Below are 21,776 nucleotides of genomic sequence, written 5' to 3'. Positions count from 1 at the left end.
TCTTTCAGGTGGCTGATGGCTCAAACTTTTACACCCCACAACCCCACAACCCCACAACCCCACAACCCCACCCCTCCCTCCCTCTCTCTCTCTCTCTCCTTCCCCAAAGATCAATCAACCCCCCCCCCCCCCCCCCCCTCAGTCTCTCAGGTTGTTGATGGAGGCACAGATCTTGAGCGCTGGTCCCAGTTTGATGTTCATGGTGGACATGAGATGCTCCTCCTTCAGCAGCAGCAGCGCCTGCCCGTCGATCTCCTGCGACAGGAACTGAGGCGCCAGGTCTTCGCAGCCTACCAGGAAGTGCACATAGCACAGTCAAATTACCAGAAAGATAAACATCTCCACTCAGGCTACCAGTCATTTGAGAAGTACTTCAAACTGATTTTTACAAAAGTGCCTAACATGAGAACGCATCTGATTGTTTTGGGTCGTCTCTAAACCAAACCCACGGCTGGTGGGTCAAGGCTCAAGGTGACTTTATTAGATCTCCCAAGAGAGAAATTTGTAAAGGCTGCTACAACCAAAATACAAAAAAACTTAACAGAGCAAAGCACATATGGATGCATAAGGTAAATAAAACACACATTGTTGAATGGTTGCATTTTGGTCTATTGAGCTACACAAGATTATGAATGCTTTATAAACAATGCAATGAGAGGGCAAAAGACATGGCTTCTAAAGAAGGATAAGATATTGTGGCTCAAAGTGCAAAAATCTTCCTTGTCGTACAAACCTTGCAGAGATGAAATGAAACGACAGACTTCGTCCACGCTCCAGTGGGAGGGACTGCCCGATAGGAAATGCGAGTCATCCAATGGCAGGCCGCCACCCGTCGAGCCGTCCAATTGGGGTCCGCAGTGAGTGGGGGGAGGGCAGGAGAAGGAGGAGCTAGGCGAAAGGGACAGGGAGTCTTCCTCCTCTTCCTCGCCGTCACAGCTGGAGATGTCCTCAGATCGGCTGGACTCAGAGCGACACTGACAGACAGAAAAAGAGTCGAGGAATAAGACAAACAGAATACCAAATGGGAGAGAGAGAGAGAGAGAGAGAGAAGGGGAGAGAGAGAGGGAGAGAAGGGGGGGGGGGAGAGAGATATGGAACTAAACTTATTTAGTAAAAATTGTTTGGATTTTCTGTCTGTGACTGATTCACCTGTCTGAGATGCACTAAAATACACTTCTCAATTCAAGCAACTTAAAACAACTGATTATTAGCGTCAGAGCTCACCTTCATAGGCAAATGTCGGCCTGCTATTTTTGCGCAGGCGATCTCAGAGCTGCTCCTGCGAGGACCCCTGCGCCTGGCCACAGCGTCCTTCTCTGGGGGGGCTGGAGGTGGACCTCCTCCCGTTCTCCCCCTACTGCTGCGGAAGTGATGGCTGCAGCTCACGTTGTACCTGTTGCAGGAAGTAATGCAACAGAAAAATGATACACGTGTTTCTGACTAAATACTTTTGCGATAGCAATATATCTGATGTATATGATGGCATACAATGTGATATACCAGAGTTAAAGTACAAAGCTTCCAGAGCTTTTTAATTGTGTCACAGGAAACTGTCTGAGCTTTAGAATCACAGCATTAGAAAGTAAGAAGTGGCGTTCTGAATACCTCTTCGCACAGGTCTTGGAACAGAAGCGCTTGGTTCCTCCGAATTGACTGGCCGGAGCAAAGTTCTCACAGTACTCACACTTCAACACTGACAAAGTCAAGAAAAGAGATAGAGAAATAGAGAGAGAGAGAGAGAGAGAGAGAGAGAGAGAGCAAGAGAGAGAGAGAGAGAGAGGGAGAGAGAGATTTTCTATTAAATAATCATTGAAAATGTAATATGCATTTCACATGATGGCTAATGTAAACATTCATTCCCATGCCTCGAACATGCATTGACGTGAACAAAGAGTATTCCTATTACGATGACCCTTCCTGCAGTGCTTGATGCTATGCAAAGGGAGGAACCACATCCATCTATTGCAAATGGAAACTGTATCTCATTTTCTAATTGGGTAGAAGGGCACTCATGGTCACATATATTCACCTGCAGAGCCTCCAGTTTCTGATTGGATGTTGGGTGGAACACCCATAGACATGGAACCCTCTGCTTGATCCTTCACTAGTCCCGTCACCTGTCAGTCAAAACACAAAGCACTTGAAGACGCTGGTTGGGGTTTATGAAAACACCACAGATCTATCATATTTATTTAGACTCAATTTAGACTTACTTCCAGTACAGTCAAAAAAACACATTACATCACAAATGTGAAAATGTTCAATTAGTATAGCCAGGACTGTCCACAGACAATTATCTGATTCATCTAAATTCCAGTGTTGAAACTGAATATTAAATCCGTTTTAAACATCATATCAGAGTTATACCTGTCTGTACTTAATCAGTGATGAAACTGTCTACATCAAATCTGTGTTGAGTGAGTCTTTCTATATCAAATCAGTGTTAAATCTCGGGTTACCAGATGAGAATGAGAGAAATTGAGACTGCTGCGGCCAATGAGCAGCCGGCGGGAGCCTCAACCACCATGATCAGTTTTTAATGTTCAATCAGACAGCTACTCGACTCTGCACTGGTATAATTATCGGGACATTTAGGGCAGGATTCGGGATTCGGAACAACTGATAGGATTTCAGGACTGTCCCGAATTTTTCAGGATGTCTGATCACCCCAATTAATCAGTGTTGAAATCAATGGTGAATCCATCTATATTACTTCAATGTTGGATTTGTCCATTTTAAATCAGTGTTGAATCTGTCTACATGAATTCAGTGTTGGATTTGTCAATATCAAAACAGTGCTGAATTGGTTTCTGGTGAACTAGCATTGAACCTGTCCATATCTGAGGAAGCCCTGGCACAGGTGTGCTGGGTGGGGTGGGGACTTACGGGGAAGGGCTCAGCTCCCTCCTGGATGACGAAACCCTCAATCAGGTGAGTGAGCACCTGAGGCTTTACCACAGCCTGGGGGAGGGGTGCCCTGTCGCCCTGACAACCACCCCGTGGTAGAGGCAGGAGAGTGGGAGGAGAGGAGAACGCTGTTTCTGGGGCTGAGCGAGATAGAGAGACAGAGAGAGAGAGTCACGGAAAAAGAAGGGAAAGAAAGACAAGTAGGAATAAGAGATTGGCAGATAGAGGGAGGGAGGGGGAGCGAGAGAGAGGGAGAGAAAGAGACAGAGAGAGAGAAAATTAGGTTTGAAATGGACAAGGGACATAACAGACAAACAGGTACATTTCCATTACAATTCGTCTTTTGACAGGCCTGAAGCCTAAAGAGGTCATCTGGGGCCATTTCAATGGCTGTAGACCAGGGGTCTCCAACACTTCTCCTCCGAGTGCTGCTCTGACAAAATGGGACATGGCCGAGTTCGTAGTAGCATGCCATGCATTCAAATACCTCCACCCAAAAACCACTGGACACAATTTGGGTGACTCTTTTCATCTAATTTACCTTCTATCTTTGTAGACTGTGAATTTGATTTCATAGGAATGTCAACAAGTTTCCCAGGTGACTGGGTTATGATATTTATGAACAGCTTCCTCAAATCTTGAAGGTATTTAGAAACAGGTGGGGAGCTAGTAGTAGCTCGTGAGCTCTGTTGGAGACCCTTGCGGTAGAAAAACACAAGTACAAGTTGGATGGGGAGCTGAGAGGAGAGCGTGTGACGTGTGTCTCACCTGTGTCGAGAGATGGGGCTGGCGAGAGCGGCGGAGCAGAGTCTCGCACTGACGGACAGCAATGAGGGAGGGCCTCTCCTGATAAGTCGTTAGGGCCATCAGACTCCGACTTCCTCTTCAGGGAGCCAATCACAGGCTTCGTCTGAGAATTTCCACATGCAAATGACAAGTTTTACAGCAAGACCAGGGTTTTCTAGAGCAATGTTATACATATGCTCTGTGATATTATCCATAAACTGACAAATAACATTTTACAATTTCAGTTTGAGCATAGTTAATGAGTGATGCTTTTTGGAAATATTAACAAAATCATCAACAAGCCTGAAAATCACCCATACTACTATAACATAGTTTGAATAATATAACATAGCCGTCCTCACCGGTGTTGGTCCAGACTGCATAAACACAGACTCTCCACTGGAGGGCGCCACAACAGACACTAGGCTATGGTTGTGTCCATCCATGGAGTGGGGGATGGAGACAGGAGGAGAGGCAGACGTGGAGGACGAGTGGTTGGGGTTCAGCGCTGCCTGCTGACTGCCCAGCAGCTGGCTGACCGGCACGGCACTTTGGGGAGTCTTAAGGCACATTCCTCCTGCCCCCGTCTCCATGGATGTCACCATGGCCACCATGTTACTTCCATTGCTGTTGGCGGCAGGCACGCCGTTGCTGCTGCTGATGCTGTTGTTGTTGTTGTTGCCCAGGGTTCCGCTGGCATCCTGAGCAAAGCAGTTCCTGGCGTGCGCCAGCGCCACAGCCTGGGAGTTACCCAGAGTTCCCTGCCTGGCGCCGACCAGCTGTACAGGCACGTGGGGCGGGTGGTGCCCCGGCGACGGCTGCCCGTTGCTGGGTGGAGCGGGGAGGATGGGAGGGGGGTGGCGCGGGGGCATCTGCATGGGCAGCCGGTGGCCCTGCGCCGTCTTGGGCTGGATGGGCACCGGCGTGGTGCTGTGCGACAGCTTGTCGGCCGCGCCGCCCGTCACTCCCTGCGGCTGCTGCTGCTGCATGGGCTGCACCACCAGCGTCTGGGCGCCCAGGTTGGCCTTGGTCGCCATGGTGCCCATGGTGTAGCCCTGCGAGGACGTGGGCACGCTGGAGGTGGGCACCAGGATGTGGGTGACGTGGGTGGCGGCCGGCGTGACGGTGGTGACAGCCCGCGCCTGGCACAGCCCCGACGGCGAGAGCAGCAACTGCGAGAGCGGCAGCGCCGTAGAGACCGAGGAAGAGGTGGAGGAGGGCGGCACGGTGGCCGCGGAACCTGCACCGCCGCCGCCCGCTACAGCGTTGGCAGCCATGTTGGCCTGGCCGGCGCCCTTGACGGCCATGCCGCCGGGCATACCGGGAGCGTTGGGGTGTTGGGCGTAGGAGGCCAGCTTGGGGTTGGAGAGCTGAGGAGCGGCGCTCTGGTGTGCCACTGCTGCCGCCGCCGCCGCCGCCACGGCCTGGGAGAACTGCTGCTGATGCTGCTGGGGGATGGCGTATGTGGCTGAAGAGAGAGGAAAAAAAGAGAATCACGGAGAGGGAAAGGAACAATGGCAAACGACAAAAAAAAGGAAGTAAGAGACAAAGGTGGATGGGAGCAGAGAGAGATTTACTGCTGGTGTGTTACTAGCACTACAGCGGGTTGGTTGCTGTTTGTGAAACGAACAACTATACAAAGGGGTGTAAAAATGAGAAATGAACGCACCTGCGTCTTTCCTCTCAGGGAACTCGGTCTTCACCGCTGCCACACGAGGAGTGGACACACAGCGCATGGCCAAGTTCTGCACCTGGGAAGGACAATCAGGAGGTTGGAATGGGGCATTAAAACAAAGAAAAGATCATCTAAAACTAGGCTCTCTAGTCTCTACAAGTATTGTATGACTGATAGTGAAAATGGCACAGAAAATGCACCACGGAGGAAATGTTCAGACAAGGGTTCTGAAAAAATTGCCTGGCCACCTGCAGCAAAAAGCAGTTGAGGGAGTCTTTTGCTGCCATAACAACGTGTGCTGCTGACCAGAACAGAACAGAGCCAGAACAAAACTGACCAGAAAATTCAGGAAAAGTCATAGGGTGATACACTATAAATCTCACACCATATAGCTCATTGTACACAAAGTTGATCTCATAAGTTCTCAATTTCTGTTGGTTACAAATGTCTCATTACTCAGCTTGTAATTGGTCAGCGGTCAAAAAAAGCACTTGATGTAGGGCACTTTTTTTTTGAGAAATTGAATGTTTTTCAAATTCAAAAAAGGCACTCTGGGCTGCAGAAAAAAACGTAGGCAACAACGTTTTAAAAAAAGTTGAGGACTTCTTGAAAACAAGGTCCACTCCATAGGATTATAATGTAAAAAGAACGCTGGCTGCTTCAAAGAAGACGGCTAGTATGAACCTAGTCTTATTACGTTCATCTTATTACTATTACAGTTCTATTAACGCTGTTTTGTTTGTCATTCTTGTCTTGGCTATGGTCAATTATTCTTTACCTGGTCATTGTCTGATTGGCCCATAGAGGTAGGAGGGACTTCCTGTTGCTGCTGTTGTTGTTGTTGTTGTTGTTGCTGCTGTTGTTGTTGTTGATGTTGTTGTTGATGTTGCTGCTGCTGCGGTTGCTGCTGGGCAACTGTTGCCACGGCTGCTGTTGCCGTGCCACCAGGCATAAAGATGAGCTGAGAGGCCAGAGGAGCCCTGAGGGGTCGGTTGACCTGTGCAAAGAGAGGGAGGGTAAGGAGAGGAGGAGAGGCCCAGGAATATTTCTGAATGTTTCTGAAGTTTACTTCTCTTATTTATTCAATTCCCAGAAAATCAAGAGAATATTAAAGAGGAGAATCTAAGGCAATTTCGCTGTAGGAGGCCCGATGTCACGTCCTATACTAATGGCATCCTCATCATTCATCATCATCACTCACTCACCAATGACTCCAAAAAACCTCTGATTTCCAACCCCTGCTAAGAAAGCATGAGGAGGGAAGGGAGGATGTATAGAAAGACGAATGGGAGACACCCAGATTCCCAACATGAGCCGATGACCTACCCTCAGGTACAAGTTCTGGCCCTGTCCAGGCGTGTTGCCCCCCAGCAGTACCGGCTGAGTGAGACCGGAGGACGTGGCTGAGGTGGCAGGTCCGATGGGCCGTGGGTTGGTCATGGTGCCCCCTGAAGAGGTGCTGAGGTTGACCTAGCATGAGCAACAAATGGGTGAGTGAGAACCAGACACAACGCTTTCTTGTGCTTAGATGAAGGAGAATTGTGTTTCTTTGAATAGCTCGCTAGTGGGTACAGATGAGATCAGTAAGGACATCTATTATCCTGGTTAAACTAAGAGACTTTGTCTGATAGACACAAACAATTAATGATTACCAGAATAGTTTTACGATTAAATTAATGGATTAATTATCACTGCCATAAATGAATGCATGTTGATGTATGTGTGTGTGTGTGACCATGCCATACTCACGGTACAGTGGGTGGTGCTGGTGGCCTGGGAGACGCTGTTGCTGGGGGAACTAGACTGACGACTGGCTGCAAGAGTGGCCTGCAAGTTCATGAAGACAACACAGTGATCGCCAGTGAGTTTACTGGACACACTGACAGAGGGCCCATACAAACAAGGTTTTATTCCCCCAAAAGAGTTCCTTCTCTTGCTGTTCTTATTCAACGACACAATCAATCATACAGCATCTACCTATTGTCAAAGGGCTCCATATAGGCTTGCATGCGGTCCTCTCTGCCTCACTCAAGACAGGAGCATGTGATGAGGCTACACAACTGCACCAAAGCTGTGCAATGACTTCACAGACAACAGAGTAGTTTTGAGTCACATAACATAAAATAAAATATCATGCTCAAATGTGTTTGTGGACGCTTTTCTTGTTCACGGAGTGAGACATTGCCTTTGAGTTGAGTTCAGCTACGTCCCTCAACATCTGCAGGGGCAACCAAATGTACAGCTGCAACTCAGAGTGGCTACATGTTGATTATTTTCATGAGGCCTTCCTGCCATCATCTTTGGCTGAAGCGTTCAGAAAAAGAACCACCGCCATGAACTACAGTTCTGTATACTGTAGTACACCGAGGGGAGGGATTTGTAAGTAACCATCATTAACAGGTTACTTTTATCAAAGGCTCACTTCCACTCATGACTCAAATCATGTCAATGAATACATGATTTATTATCTACTCTTTCACATGATGGTGTGCTCTATAACACAGGCTGTATGCGCGTGTGTGTGTGTGTGTGTGTGCGTAAGAGTGTGTGTGTGTGTGTGTGCGCAAGTGTGTCCGTGAGTGAGTGTGAGTCAAAGCATGCCTCTGTGCTCCAGTTTGTGATCCATCTAGAGGAAAAGCACTGTGTGCTCAACTAACCTGTTGCACAGCAGCGAGGTTATGCAGCTGAGCTGTGTTGATCTGTTGTTGTAGCATCAGTTGCTGGAAGTACTGAGCAGCATTTGGTTGTCTCTGCAATGCCTGTAGGGCCTGCAAACAAAAAAACAACACTACATTACCCTGTGCCACCCAGTTGTGATTTCACACTTACAGTTAGTCATTTAGCTGCTTTTATCCAAAGCCACTTAGGAACAATCAATGTGAAGTGTGACTAGCACATTGGAATAATTATTACTCGCAATGAATTTCAATAAGAGGAGGAATACTCATTGGCGTGTTTGCCAAGCAGCTTTTATAAAATAAAAAAATGTTGATGCGTTTGAAATGTCTACACTACAGCTTATCAAAGATCCTTCATTACTGACTGCTCCGCTTTAACCCTCTCTGGGCTTATGTCAGATGTTTGTATATTTCTCTATAAAATATACAAATAAAAAATATGCGTAAATCTATTTCATGAATGATTATACATCATGTTGCTACATCTTCCCAGGTTCAGAGTCAAACGAACATAAGAACATTACAAATACTGTATGTTCTCACCTGTACAGCTTGTCTCTCGTACAGAGACATGTGAGCGATTTGAGGGGGGCGGGAGTTCCCTCCTGACTGAGTGTTGCCATTGGCAGAGCCAGAGTTTTGGTCCTCGCCTGCCTCCATGGTCTCTATTGTAGAGTACAAAAAAAACGGAAACATATCAGTTCAGAATACACATAACTGACAGGACTTAATTATGACATTACATTTCAAGCTAAGCTATTATACTAAACACTATAATACAACTATACAGACAAACCCAAAATTCTGAGTTGTTCCTGGATTGCAAAAAAGGTTGAGTGTCAACATTATCGTTTCAAAGGACTACTGGCACATGTTAGTAATTTATCAAATGATCAAAAAACACAAAGTTATGGGAATCCCTACAGAACAGCGGAGATTTCAGTTAAAGATAACAACTGAGAACTATTTGACCTGTCAAGACAGAACGATTGATGACAAAACTGAGAAGGTTTTGCAAAAGCTAGGTGCAACAGTGCAACAGAAACAAATTAGTAAGTTTCTCGAGAAAACCAGCGAATCTGAGCAAAATATGACATGCAATACTATCAAAGTTTAAATACACCCGACGGGCCTTCTCTTGTTAATTTATTGCATCTGTGAAAACGTCGGAGGGCCTTCACTAATCTAGCATAACAACTCTGTAGCTAGGTATGATAGCTTCAGCTAGCTTTCCCCAACATTAGCTAGCTGGCCAGGGTGCAGAACAGAGGAACACTGGCGAGGTAAACATTTACCTCAATCCTGTCTTGCGTTCCAGATACTTGGTAGTAACCGCTTCGTCGTTTTGTTTGTTGCCGTACAAGTATGGTGAATTTCTTTAAATATCTATTTTCCCCCCTTAGCAGACTTCTAGTAAATCTGCAAACAACGATTGTTGAGCTGAGGCAAAGGCTATGAAACCCCGCCCCCTGAACTGTTTACAATTCTCTTTCCGGCGCCAAAAATGACGTTGGACGGCCTGTGGCGTGCGCAAATATGCACAAACAAAAATCTTTCTCCTTGCCTTTCAAGTGGCTGAACAGGACAAATATCTATTGCATTTCATCAACACCTAGGACCTAATTTTCCCAAACGAATAAAAAACTATTTGTTTTTTATTAACCCAGTGTGCCAACTCTCACTTCCATTAGAGCTACACTCAAATATAGGCCTACTAATTGCAGCCTACAGAAAGGCCTAGGCCCTACTAGGAGTTAGAAATAGCATCAAGGCATATAGACTACAGTGTGTGTGCGCATGTGGTCCTGCATTCTGCAGTCCTGCGTAATAGTGCATGCACAGTTTAATGATCCTATATAATCTCCTGAGCATAGGTGACATACTGTAGGTGGGTCTGGGAAGAGCACAAAAGTCCAGCAGAAGAGTAGTAGTGAAGTGCTGCAGAGGAGTTATTTTTGCTACTTGTTTTCAGAAGTGTTGCCATTTACGTAATTGTCATTCCACTCAGTTGCTGAGTTAGCCAATTCAAAGTATCCGTATCCATATCTCTGCTGCTCACCTAGGCCACTGAAGAGATTTCAGGATTTTCCAATTGCCACAATTTATATAACAGATTAATTGTATTGTTTGTTTGTGTGTGTGTGTGCTGGAGGGGTGTAAGGCCAACATCATGCACATACTCAAGTAAGCTACATCTGTTACTGTGTGTTCTACAGCCTATTTATACAGCAGAAGCAGCACCATCTAGTGGTTAGTTTGTCTTGTGGGAAACACATTTGCTTGGCTATATATAATACAATATATCGGAGTGAAACTGCTTAACCCTTATGTTACCCTCAAATCTTACCGACATTCGTTATCCTTAGGGTCAATTTGGACCCAGCTAAAAAAAAACTCAGAAAATGATTATAATTCATATTGTTACCCAGTTTTCTTTGTGGTGGGTACTTAACAAGAGTGTTAACCACCATCAAAAGCCCTACAAAACAACAGCCCTGCAGCAACACTAATGTTGTAAGGGTGTTTTGTAATAAGACATAATAATATTCTTTTGTGTTATTAGCTTCAGCAATAGTGTTTGTCTCTACTAATGACTTTGCTAAAGATCAGATCACATTTTATGAATGAACAATAGACAATACTTTTTCTTCCTGTTGTTTTGCCACTACATGTAAAAAACAACAGCATGACACTGCATCTCAGGCACTCATTGTACCAACATATACCAATTTTCTTGTTACATCTTATATACTCCATAGGGGCTTTTTATATAAACTATACCCTTTCTTTCTTAATCAAATTTTTGACATTTGTAGATGTCTTCAATAAATAAAGAAATAAATAAGTAATCAAATGACAACAGAGAGAGGGGGAGGGAGAAAGAGAGAGAGAGAGAGAATGTTTATGTGACATAACACATGCCATTTGGTTTATAAAAAGCCTCACACATCTGACTCAGGAAGTGGTGTAACTGGTGTCTCTGTCAAGTTCACCCTGGTTGTTCAGGTTGTTGTCATACCTGATCAGTGTGAGTGCTTGTGAACATATCAGGAACTGAGACGAGGCCTCTGTGAGTAAATCTTCAACTTTAATGATGAAAAGTGGTTTTGCGATACACAAGTCTGTGTCCGCAACAGAAACCAGGTGTAGGATTACATAATGTGTTGGACTTGAATGGCAATGGATATAAGTCATTCATATGGTGTGTTAATGTGTATATGTGTCTATCTGAGGGATAACAGTGTAATGACACGCATATTATGTGATTCTGTATTTTTGTGTTGATGTTTAATATACTTCTGTATACTTCATTGTTTTGACAAAACTTTAGTGATGGTCTATACAGTGTACTAAATTGAACTGAATTGAGAGAGCAAATGAGACTTACGTAAGCGTTTAAATGAATGACCTTGTATTTATTTCCTTCTCCATTTGTCTACGTAACATAATGACGCATCCTCATGCTGAAAGATTGTGCAAAAAGGGCACGGTCTTAAGAAACCACAGGGAGGAGTCCAAGGAAGCAATGACAGACAAGCAACAGCAAGTAGACAAGACAACTAAAAAACCCGGAGACAAGAAAGGAGTCGGAAAAGATGACCTGGCTGTAAAGGAGTCAATAGAGAGGAGGATGAACAAGATGTTACCAGGAGGCATGAGGAAAGGGACAGCAAATGAAGCCCAGAGAGGAGAGAGCAAGGAGATAGACAACGGAACAACAAGACATAATGGTGAGGGTCTTGTTGAGCTCACTCTGCAGGTGAGAGTGGATGGGATCCCAAATCACCCTTCAGGTGAAGCCTTCAGAAACCAGAAGAAAGGTACAGGAAACCCAGCAGGAAGCAAGGGAATCAACAAGAGAGCAGAAAAGGCAGCATCTGAGAGAAAGCTGGGAGAAGCACTAACCAAGAACAAAAGAGACGCAAAGGAAGAGGAAGGAACCAAAAACAGGAAAACAGTGCCAAGTCACGCAGTAACAACAGGCAAAGGAAAAAGTAAAGAGACGTTCGCGGCAGGTACAAAACTTGACAGGACGGATGAATTGGTTTCAGATGAAAAAGACTACCATCACCTGCTGAAGCTGCTGCATATCAGGCTTCCAGAGGGGGTCCTCAGTCCTGAGGTTATCAAAGAATCACAAAAACATACTTTAGATGCTAAGTCAATCATTACTGAGCTGGAGAAATTCAAGATCCAGTTCTGCATAACACCACGACTGGGATGCAGGGAAGTGAAGAGAACTTTGTCTCTGAAGAACAGTGGGGATGTCCTTGAGCTCACAAAGATAATTTTCTTCGAGCCCAAAAAAGATGAGGACAGAGAAAGACTGATGGAGATTTGGAAGAAGAATTCAACAAGCACAGGCAAAGGGTTCAGGATGCAGGACAGGTATAAATGCACACCCATCTCCACACCTGAAATGTACTCCACAGCCTTGACTAGGGGCTGGAGCACTTCAGCGCCTAAGGACGACAAGGCAACAGTGACGGACGGTGTGAGGGTGAACGCAAAGGATATAGAGAACATGAAATACTCAGATGAGTCTCTTCTAGATGAGTCCACGTCGGACCGGTTTGGGAGGTTCCACCAGAACAAAATGGACGAGATTGAATGCCTGAAGTTCTTCCATGGGCTGGGTGTGATTAGCTCAGGTGGGGAGAAGGTACGGTACACCAAAGGCAACAAAGTGGAATGTGGCTTCCTCACAGGAAGACTGGACTTTTTAGCAAGCATTCCGAAATCCTCTGGAAAATCCGGCACTGGAACCTCAGGGAAAGACGAGAGGCTTGTGATTGAGTGTAAAGGCACAACTGGCGACATGGTGGGGAAGGTCTTCACCAAAAGGCCGAATGGCGACTGCCAGGCTCAATTGATCAAATCCCACGAGTACTGCTATCAGACCCAAGCTTATATGTACATCCTGAACAGAGACGCTACACTGCTGAGGAGGCCTCTATCAAACAGAGCTGCGATGGTCATCAGACATTATCACAGAGGTAACAGCCCACAGGACTTTCACTGGAACTATCTCCAGTTGGATAAGGGCATCCAGACAGACATTGATGAACTGAGGGCTTACTGTCAGAGGGATGTACTGGCCTGTTTCCTGGCAGTGTTAGATCTAATCTTCCAGAAGGAAATCACCTGAGATGCAACCCGACTAATGTTAGGTGAAGGTTGTAGGGTTTTGGCATGAAAAAGGCCATCATAGTGGGTTTAGTTATAATTTACTTATTATTAATGCAGGTAAACAAACCTAACAAATTATAAAATGCACTTCTGTAGATATTGATAGCTCTGGTGATATTCAAAGGAAATCTTACTGAAGCCCTTCAGACATTATGAGTCATTTTGAAATGGAAACTGGACATAATATGTAGGACCTAGCTCTCAATTAGGGCTACAACAATTAATCAATTAGTTGTCATGATTTCACCATTTCCTGACAAAACAACTAATTGATTAATTGAGAAAATAAACAACGATTTGCAAATTATGAGATAATCATTATTTGCTGCCCTAATCTCAACTGTTACTTATGTGTGCTCTCTCAATGTTTCTTAGTCTTAATGGGAAAATTTCTACTGAGTTTCTATCTGTTTTATGCTGAATTAAACAAGTATCACTTGACAACATGACACACACGAAATACAGCCTTCACCATTAACTTGCTTGACATTGTATCCAAACACTTTATTCACATCAGCTAATTTTAATGCAAAAGCAAAAAAAAAAAAAAAAAAAAACCACACACATTTTCTCTGCAGGAATCATGAGCACAAAAACGGCAAGCTGTCAGTTCAAACATTTCACCTGGTTGAAATGAATTCATACCCAGAGCACATAACTCTTTTTAGAGCTAGAGTCCCAAACCTAGGAGCCAGTGTTCATCCACCTAACATATGACCAGCACAATCACCAGTAGTGATTGTGCTTCACTGCAAGAGGGGCATCCTGGAGCTGTTTGTATAGAGAAATTAGAGAGATATGGGCACACTAAAAACATTGTTTTCAGTCCAAGTCTCTTATGTTTGAGAGCACCCTTACATGTCCATTTTATTATGCCAAGACCTATATTTTTGCTAGAAAGTATGAAAACTGAACTTAACAAAATCACAGCAAGGGATATATGTCTTAATGTCCATTATTGTAGGGCTTTGAGGATATAATTGAAAGAGCTGCAAACAGAGTGCTGTAGAAAATGTACGGGACAAATTTGAGTATTTAGAAAACACATCTAGTAGCTGCTAGCCTGCAACTATTTTGTGAATATTGAACTGACCCACTGCATCTTTGATGTCAAATTATCAACTTGCAGACAAACACAAGAATGGAGCTATTGCACAATATTCAAAGCTGTTCAAACCAAAACAAATGTAACAAGTTGGAAAAAAAGAACAAAAAAAATGTTTTTGGTCAGAGCCCTGTCTGCAATATATCACACTCCCTGAAATGGCATCAAGTGCTCACGTAAGTGCTTCTCTTCGTCAGTGCATTTTCTCACAACTTTGCTCTCAAAATATCAGCTATCAGGAAATGGGTGCATCTGCTTATAACCAAATGTGGATGCATAGTGTGGACTGTTGGTCTTATTAAAACTGATATAATGATCAATGATGATATTATGATTAGAAAAATTCTAATCTGAGTTTTCACTTGACAGTGTTTCCAACTCTCACTTTTTGATGAGTGAAACATTGCAAGGACAAGGACTTTCACTTCCTGTAGCAAATTCCTTCAAGGCAGAGGTAATGTGACAGGGTGGAGATCAGGTTTAGGACTGCAACAATGCACACAGGTATTCGGAAAAATTATACAATACTAGTGCCACTGCCAACTTATGAGGGAACACAAGTACAGCAGAGCAGTAGGGAGAGCCATTCAGCGATAATGGCCCTCGGAGACCCGATCTAGCCACTCCTGTTGTGTTTTTTTCTCGGTATCAAAATCAAAACAGCCGTCACAGCAAAGCACTGCCGTTCCACATGCATTGCATACCACGCGGTCACATGGGGAGCAGGTGATCATCCCTCTCCTCCGGCTCCTCCCCAAGAGGTTCTGTTGCCACACCCGTGTATGTGGGTGGTTCCTGGCGGTTGCCACGGGAACGGCAAACAAAATCGCAGCCATCCTAGGGGGGAAAAAGGAAAGCTATTCATTCTCCACAGCTATTCATTCTCCACAGCAAAGCCATTAATTGGTCATGTTTCATACGACCATTTCAGTTATGCAATTGATATCACAGATGCATTCAAACCAGTTATTTTAGAGACGCATAACAATGGAGAAGAAATATTTAAGATTACAAAAAGCCACTTTCCATGATGGCGGGATGGACCAAGTGTATCGTAAACAAATATTTAAACGCAACATTTTTGTTTTTGCTCTTATTGTTCACTTTTTAGACATAAATTGAAGCATACTTCAATTGAAATATATATATATATATATATAAATTATATTCTATATACACAAAAAGCTTACTCCTCATGAATTTGGTTATCAAATTCATTATTTATATTCTTTGTTAGTGAGCACTTCAGCACCTTCATCAAGATCATTCATTCACCTGACCCGTGCCACAAGACGCTGATTTGAAAGCATGATTATTGCTCAGATGTCCCTTGGACTGGTACAATAAAAGGCTACTCTAAATGTGTAACACAATGCCACTAATTGGGGGTAATATGGTAACAGTCAGGCAGAACAAAGTTAATGTTCTCTTAGGGAACGATCAGACAGGATGCGATTTTTGCAGTGAGCAAAATATGACTTTCCATGTCTGGATTAGACTTTCTAGAATTTCATGATACTCCAGAAATGTCATGACCCCTGGGAACCCTGAGTGAGGTGGAGCTTTTTTATGTTGTTTCGTATTGGCAGTACGCATTTTGCGCAACTGCATTGTGTATTTGCGGAGGCATCCCAGGCACCTTGAATTGAAAAAAGTTCAACTCCAAGCGGAAAAGTGCCCGTGTTTATATGAAAACATAGCTATACTAAATATATTGTTACATTTGAGATTGCTGGCTAATTCCCCATCCAAACAAACTTACCGCTGACAGGTTGCCAATTTCAGACCAGAAGGCATAGTGTGGGAACTGCTCCACCCCTTTGGCTCCAACAACCAATCGCATGTAGAGGAATCCTCCAATCAGATACACCGCCAAGCAACAGACAGCTCTGAGAAGATGAGGGTGGGAGTTGGAGTTACACAGCAACAATCAACATGCTAATACAACAGTTCTTGACGAGTCTTGCCCCTGTGGGAACCTGCTCTACATTCTGTCTATCTTTCCCTGCTCTGCCTACCTGGTTTAAAGGAACGCTGTTTACAAATGTCCCTTTTTGTCCATTTTCAACATGGGTACTCATTAAAGGGGGTACCCGATTCTTCTCAAACCAAAAAAAGGGACATACTCCACCCAAAGGGTCACACTTCTACCCATGACAGTGATGTTGTAGTGCATTACCAGATGTTCCAGAAGTGCATCAGCAATGTCATGAGACTCTATTCTCCTTATTGTAAGAAGAATCAAAATGAGCTTGAAGCCATTATTTTAAGATAAAATAATATTACATAACCATTACTGTAAGCCATCAGCATCGGGGCACATGTGATTATTAGACCAGGATCAGCAAGGATAAACCCTGTGGTGTGACAGCGGTCCCTCAATTACATACTCCATCACTTCATCTGTTACATCAACTAGACAATGCTCCAACCAATTTGTTCCAACCATTCACATAATCAGGTGGGTAGATCAGCAAATTGCTGAAATCACCAACATTAAAATGCACAGTTAGAAACAAAACATGGTAGGACCTGGTCTCTTAAACCAGAGTTTTCCACATCAGCCCTCAAGACATATGAGAAATCAGGAGAAAACAAAATACACATATACAAAATAAATGAACACATTAAGTAGAACATTCCAGTCAAAATGAATACTTCCTGTTCCTGTGGTGATGCGCCTACATGGTGATGAGTGTCTACAGTCTACAGTCTCCAGTCATAATGAGCGTGTCAGGTGGGCTGTGTGCACGTCAGACCAATGTGACGGGAATACCTACATGATGAGCAGCACAGAGCCAGCGCTGAGCTTGGAGGGCACCACGGGACACACCGCACTGGAATCCAGCTCGAACAGGTAGAAGCAGGATTCCGATCGATCCCTGTTCTCTACCACCACCTTCAGCTCGCTCTAAGAGTTACAGTGGAAACGAGGGGAGGGATGATATTAAAATGGGGAGAAAGAGCTAGAGAAAGAGTGTGAGTGTGTGAGATAGAGAGTATATGAAGAGAGAGAGTGCGTGAAAGAGTGTATGAAAGAGAGAATATGTACTGTATGTTTTCCTTTGCTGCTGAATTTGCTGCTGCTCTATTTGACCAAAAAACTGTATATATAAACATTTCTCTCTGACACAGTGGGGTTGGGGGTGGGGCATCTTTAGTTCTGGGAAACATCATCAAAGCCAGTGACCTGGGCACAAGCACTATGAGTCATTCGGCTCCAATGACTGGCTAACGGCATCAACATGAACCTCAGTTTACTTAACATGATTCGCAAGCAATTACATAACAGCCTAAAACCAAGGGTATATCCTGCACAACACTAATTTCATACCATTACAGTAAAAACAAAACATAAATCAGACAACGTTTGACAAATTCATATAATGGGCAGATCAAAATTATTTGATGATGATAACCAAGATGAAACCTGCATTTGTTTTTGATGAAGCCTTAACTGACTGTGAGCTGAACTGAAAGTCTCATGCAGGAGCACCTACAACAGTCATGTACTTTTAGTCGGGCAATATATTGAAAGCTCATTGCAATAAATAAGGCTGTCATTTTAAGCCATTTCATGAAAATGAAATGATGAGAAGTATAAAAATACATATATATAGCCTAGAAATCTAGACGCCCCTAGCGGCAGCCAATCTAGCAAAACCAATCACATCGTGTATAGTGGGCGGGCTTAACATAATGATGACATGCGACCAGAAGTTGCGACCGTTAAGCACTGCTACTTGAAAACAAGAAGATAAGTCGCTACACACTATCCTATTGCGTGGAGAGGGACAACCGTTTATCCCCCCCTCCGACTGAGCCCTGCTATGGTGAGTTTCTAAACTGCTAGGCTAACAAGTATATACCCTTTGAAAGAGAAATTAACTTTTAATCTTTAATTATCTTTAGACATTGGAATCAGAATTTCAGAAAGTAGTTTTATAAGCTAGTTGATATCTTATGATTTGAATTAACAAAAAATATTTCCACTTATTTCTAAAATAGTACAGGCACACTTCTCTAGAGGCACGTTTCAGTCGCGCACACACACGCACACACACAAGCTGTTGCTGCCAAGAAAAACAAAGGTGTGAATGGTGCAGAATGAGAGCATGGTGAAATACCCATGAAAGTTCAAGGTCAAGGCATCAGGCAAGCAGGTAAAACTTGTGTGTGGTCATAGTTAGTGAGACCTACCTCCGACACAGATTGCAGACGAAAAGACAGAAGCTTAACTAACAATGACATTCACTCTTATGTAAACAAACCCGCATCATATACAATGTACACTGTCTACAATAAATGGTTGAGTCCATGTAAGTAGATCACAAAAATTAGGTCAAGTTAATATACTGTAGGCTACCATAAGTCAACAACGTGATTATTTTGACAGGCCTAGAACCACCACTACACTATGTTTCCCTGTCCCCAGAATTGAAACATGTCTCACCGCAGCAACATTTCGGTCGCAGGAGATCATAATCAAGGCTCTTCTGTGCTCCTGGCTGCAGTGCTTGTCGTACTTCTCTCCAAGTCCATAAGTGAGCATCACCCAGTCACCTGTGGGGATAAACACATGGACACCACACTCTGGTCAGCTTGCCACAACAGGTTAACTTCATCTAGGCCATGTTGGCTCATAGGGTGGCAAGTGTATGAGATTTCCACTGTGTGTGACTGGAAAATATCATGGTTGTATGGTATGTAGTAGACCTGGGCACTATACCAGACCCGGCCTTCATACTACTTTCACCTGGCCCACAACACAATGGGAAAAATAAAGTCAAAAACTGTGCCACAGTTTTCTTTTCTGCGACTTAACCTTAACGTTAGCAAAGCCTAGTTCTATTAAATTCAATCCAACAGAGGGCGCCATCTGTAACTTAAGTTGCTGAAGAGCTAATTGTTGAACATTACTCTTCACAAATTTCAAATGACAAGCTTCACAACAGTGCTTGCTAAACAAATCAATGTGAAATTTAGATGAATATGGCACAGAAAAGCAAACTGTATTTCGTGTGTGTAATAAATAAACACCTCAGTTGTTTGTGAGGAATGCCTGTTCAAAACTAAAATGTTTAAAAAGCCAAGAAAGTATCGCTGTCTTCAAAGAATAACCCTAGGCAACATAATTATAGACATTTGGATACAAAGCATGCATTAAGAAGTTACAAAGTTATGCCACAAATTGTATCTTCATGCACAAGAGGGGAAAAAAATAATGTATCTGCTCCATTTCTATATTCAATGATCAAGCAGCTGTGATGATGACAAGAGGCTAGATAAAGATACAGTTGACATTGTTTTAAGAAAACAAAATAATCAGGTCTCTGGATGGGCCTGCAAGTATTGCATACTGTAAATAGACTACGTTAATCTGTCATGTATCAACAGGCTAATTTCCTCTCAGTTAGCATCCAGTATATTGTGTGTCAATCAACCAATGTGTGCCTGCGGCTTACTTTATCAAAGTCAGTAAGGCCCTCTGGGCAAAATAATTGCCCACCCCTGATCTACAGTGTGCGCCTGTCAGTCAGAGGACCAAATCTAAAGCACAGATGTAGCCAGGAGCCAGAATGTGGAGTCCAAAAAGTCCTATAGGATTCCAAAATCTGATTGCATTGCTATAGATATAATATGCATTATATTGTGGCCAGCAGTGGCTCAGGCGGTAGAGGAGTCGTCCAGCAACTGAAAGGCCAACTCCTCCTGACCCTTTCAAAGCGTCCTTGAGCAAGACACTTAACCCCAGCGCTCCGAATGAGCAGGTTGGCGCCATGCATGGTAGCCTCTGCCATTGGTGCATGAGTGAATGGGTGAATGTGAGGAATGATGATGTCAAGTGTTTAAGTGCTTGCAGGTGTCAAAAAAAGTGCTATGCAATGCATTTCTGATTATAACGGGGGTTTAAAATGGTCTCTGACTAATGACTGACATCTATAAAGGTTTGGGGATGGTTTAAGATGCTCTCTTAGTGATGGGTGAACATGTTTCATCTGCTTCCTCCTTTGACAGTCACTTGCACGGTTTCCAAAACACCAGTGTTAAGCAAAGTATGGACTTCCATACCGCCATATGCCATATGTCGATGCCCTATGTCAGTATATCGCTACAACTGTTCACATCTATGGTCAGCTGAAAGTACTGTTTGCTATAGTATTATATATTGAAGGGAAATTACTACTTTATAGAAACAGACTAACATTGAGGAAGAAGACAACCTGCATCCAACTAAAAGTTAGGTTCAAATTTGCAGGTCTGGAGCAGAATATACAACACAACAACAACAACAACAACAACAACAACAACAACAGCAACAAATATATTAACCACTTCAAGTAGCCTATGTATGAAGTGGTTAATGTTCATGAAAACATACTCACTTCCTGAAATGGCCTGTGTGGTATTGTAGTATCCAATCACAACTTTTTTCTGTTGGGCGTCTACCTGAACCAGTCCAGCACCTGGTGTCCCATTTGCATCTCCACACACCTGAAAGTAGTAGGTGTAGGTGTCGCCGCCCATTTGGTGTACAGCAGAATAACTAAAACAAACATCAAATTTCTTTATATTAATAATGTAGGTGATACTGGGAAAAAAATAATATCGAAATAATCTAACGAGCAAAGAATAGACCAAGCAACGCGTCTTACTTTTTATTCGTGAGCGGCTCTAGAAGGTTAAGAGCATCACGCTCAGCCGTGCCCGGGCCCAGCTTGCAGTTCTTCGTATAATTGCTCGCTAGCCCATCAACCATCAACAACATCAACTGAAAGGTGATCGCCACGACCAGGGACATGTTTCTAAATAAGGTAATGGAAATGTAACGTTGAAAGATCAGGAAGCCACAAGCATGTCATATCATGACCCCACAATAAAATATGTTAATCACTCATCTATCACTCCTATTTACAACAAATAAATTGCAAAAGTCAAATACGTTTGGGGAGACCATAAACAGGATAGTTTCAAGAGAAATAGGGTAGCCTACTAATTCATTCTTGCACAGGTGTCATGTTAACAATAGTTGGGTCTGCCATCTTGCAACTCTTTTAGCATAGCTTTGATGCGTAGGCTACTTAGCGTAAACCGAATTACAGTCATACCTGAATTATTTCGTTGCACAGTAGTGAAGAAGATTGCTATCAAGACGATTGTAGAGGGGAAGGTTGCTACAAAATGAGACGGTAACGATGCACACTTCCAGTTTCCTTCGTTCGAGGTTAGCCCACTGTACTAGGAGTTATGATTAGTCATGCCAAAACCGTCGAAAGAATGGACAAAAACACTATTGCTCAGATCTGTATTCAATCCCGGATAATTTACAATTCAATCAACTGGATCTCAACATATCTCAGAACAGTACATCGAACAGCCAATACTTTGTCATTCTCCAAATGCGGAAGTGAAACTAAACAACGGTGCGCATCTC

General features: G+C 43.5%; 3 protein-coding genes across 3 annotated transcripts; 1 reads left to right on the top strand and 2 right to left on the bottom strand.

Moving 5' to 3' along the window:
- Positions 1-138: 138 nt before the first annotated feature.
- On the bottom strand, positions 139-9,501 carry phc1 (polyhomeotic homolog 1). Its single transcript, XM_062539183.1, has 15 exons — positions 9,342-9,501; positions 8,590-8,711; positions 8,026-8,136; positions 7,118-7,195; positions 6,695-6,838; positions 6,147-6,365; positions 5,363-5,444; positions 4,056-5,161; positions 3,676-3,817; positions 2,887-3,047; positions 2,030-2,117; positions 1,606-1,693; positions 1,225-1,393; positions 734-974; positions 139-290 (listed from the first exon to the last, which is right to left on the bottom strand). Exons 2-15 carry the CDS (start codon positions 8,704-8,706, stop codon positions 139-141), a joined length of 2,898 nt encoding a protein of 965 aa, XP_062395167.1. The 5' UTR covers positions 8,707-8,711; positions 9,342-9,501.
- A 1,548-nt stretch (positions 9,502-11,049) lies between these two features.
- Positions 11,050-13,696, top strand: LOC134083062 (uncharacterized). Its single transcript, XM_062539179.1, has 2 exons — positions 11,050-11,116; positions 11,518-13,696. Exon 2 carries the CDS (start codon positions 11,573-11,575, stop codon positions 13,193-13,195), a length of 1,623 nt encoding a protein of 540 aa, XP_062395163.1. The 5' UTR covers positions 11,050-11,116; positions 11,518-11,572; the 3' UTR covers positions 13,196-13,696.
- A 44-nt stretch (positions 13,697-13,740) lies between these two features.
- Positions 13,741-21,776, bottom strand: m6pr (mannose-6-phosphate receptor (cation dependent)). Its single transcript, XM_062539182.1, has 7 exons — positions 21,451-21,776; positions 20,998-21,147; positions 20,728-20,888; positions 18,795-18,904; positions 17,122-17,252; positions 16,104-16,230; positions 13,741-15,178 (listed from the first exon to the last, which is right to left on the bottom strand). Exons 2-7 carry the CDS (start codon positions 21,141-21,143, stop codon positions 15,053-15,055), a joined length of 801 nt encoding a protein of 266 aa, XP_062395166.1. The 5' UTR covers positions 21,144-21,147; positions 21,451-21,776; the 3' UTR covers positions 13,741-15,052.

The sequence above is a fragment of the Sardina pilchardus genome, chromosome 6 (genome assembly GCF_963854185.1).
Source record: "Sardina pilchardus chromosome 6, fSarPil1.1, whole genome shotgun sequence".
Classification (NCBI taxonomy): Eukaryota; Metazoa; Chordata; class Actinopteri; order Clupeiformes; family Clupeidae; genus Sardina; species Sardina pilchardus.
This window is presented reverse-complemented; position numbering and strand designations above follow the sequence as displayed.

What these genes read in the sequence shown, in the direction of transcription:
- LOC134083062 (XM_062539179.1), top strand. Translation starts at nt 11,573, where the DNA reads ATGACAGACAAGCAACAGCAAGTAGACAAGACAACTAAAAAACCCGGA.
- m6pr (XM_062539182.1), bottom strand. Translation starts at nt 21,143, where the DNA reads ATGTCCCTGGTCGTGGCGATCACCTTTCAGTTGATGTTGTTGATGGTT. An exon ending in GGCTCTGTGCTGCTCATCAT is followed by an intron (nt 16,231 to 17,121) that starts GTAGGTATTCCC and finishes TCATCTTCTCAG; the next exon opens with AGCTGTCTGTTGCTTGGCGG. An exon ending in AAATTGGCAACCTGTCAGCG is followed by an intron (nt 15,179 to 16,103) that starts GTAAGTTTGTTT and finishes TTTCCCCCCTAG; the next exon opens with GATGGCTGCGATTTTGTTTG.
- phc1 (XM_062539183.1), bottom strand. Translation starts at nt 8,706, where the DNA reads ATGGAGGCAGGCGAGGACCAAAACTCTGGCTCTGCCAATGGCAACACT. An exon ending in AGCCCCATCTCTCGACACAG is followed by an intron (nt 3,048 to 3,675) that starts GTGAGACACACG and finishes TATCTCGCTCAG; the next exon opens with CCCCAGAAACAGCGTTCTCC. An exon ending in TTTCATTTCATCTCTGCAAG is followed by an intron (nt 291 to 733) that starts GTTTGTACGACA and finishes ACTTCCTGGTAG; the next exon opens with GCTGCGAAGACCTGGCGCCT.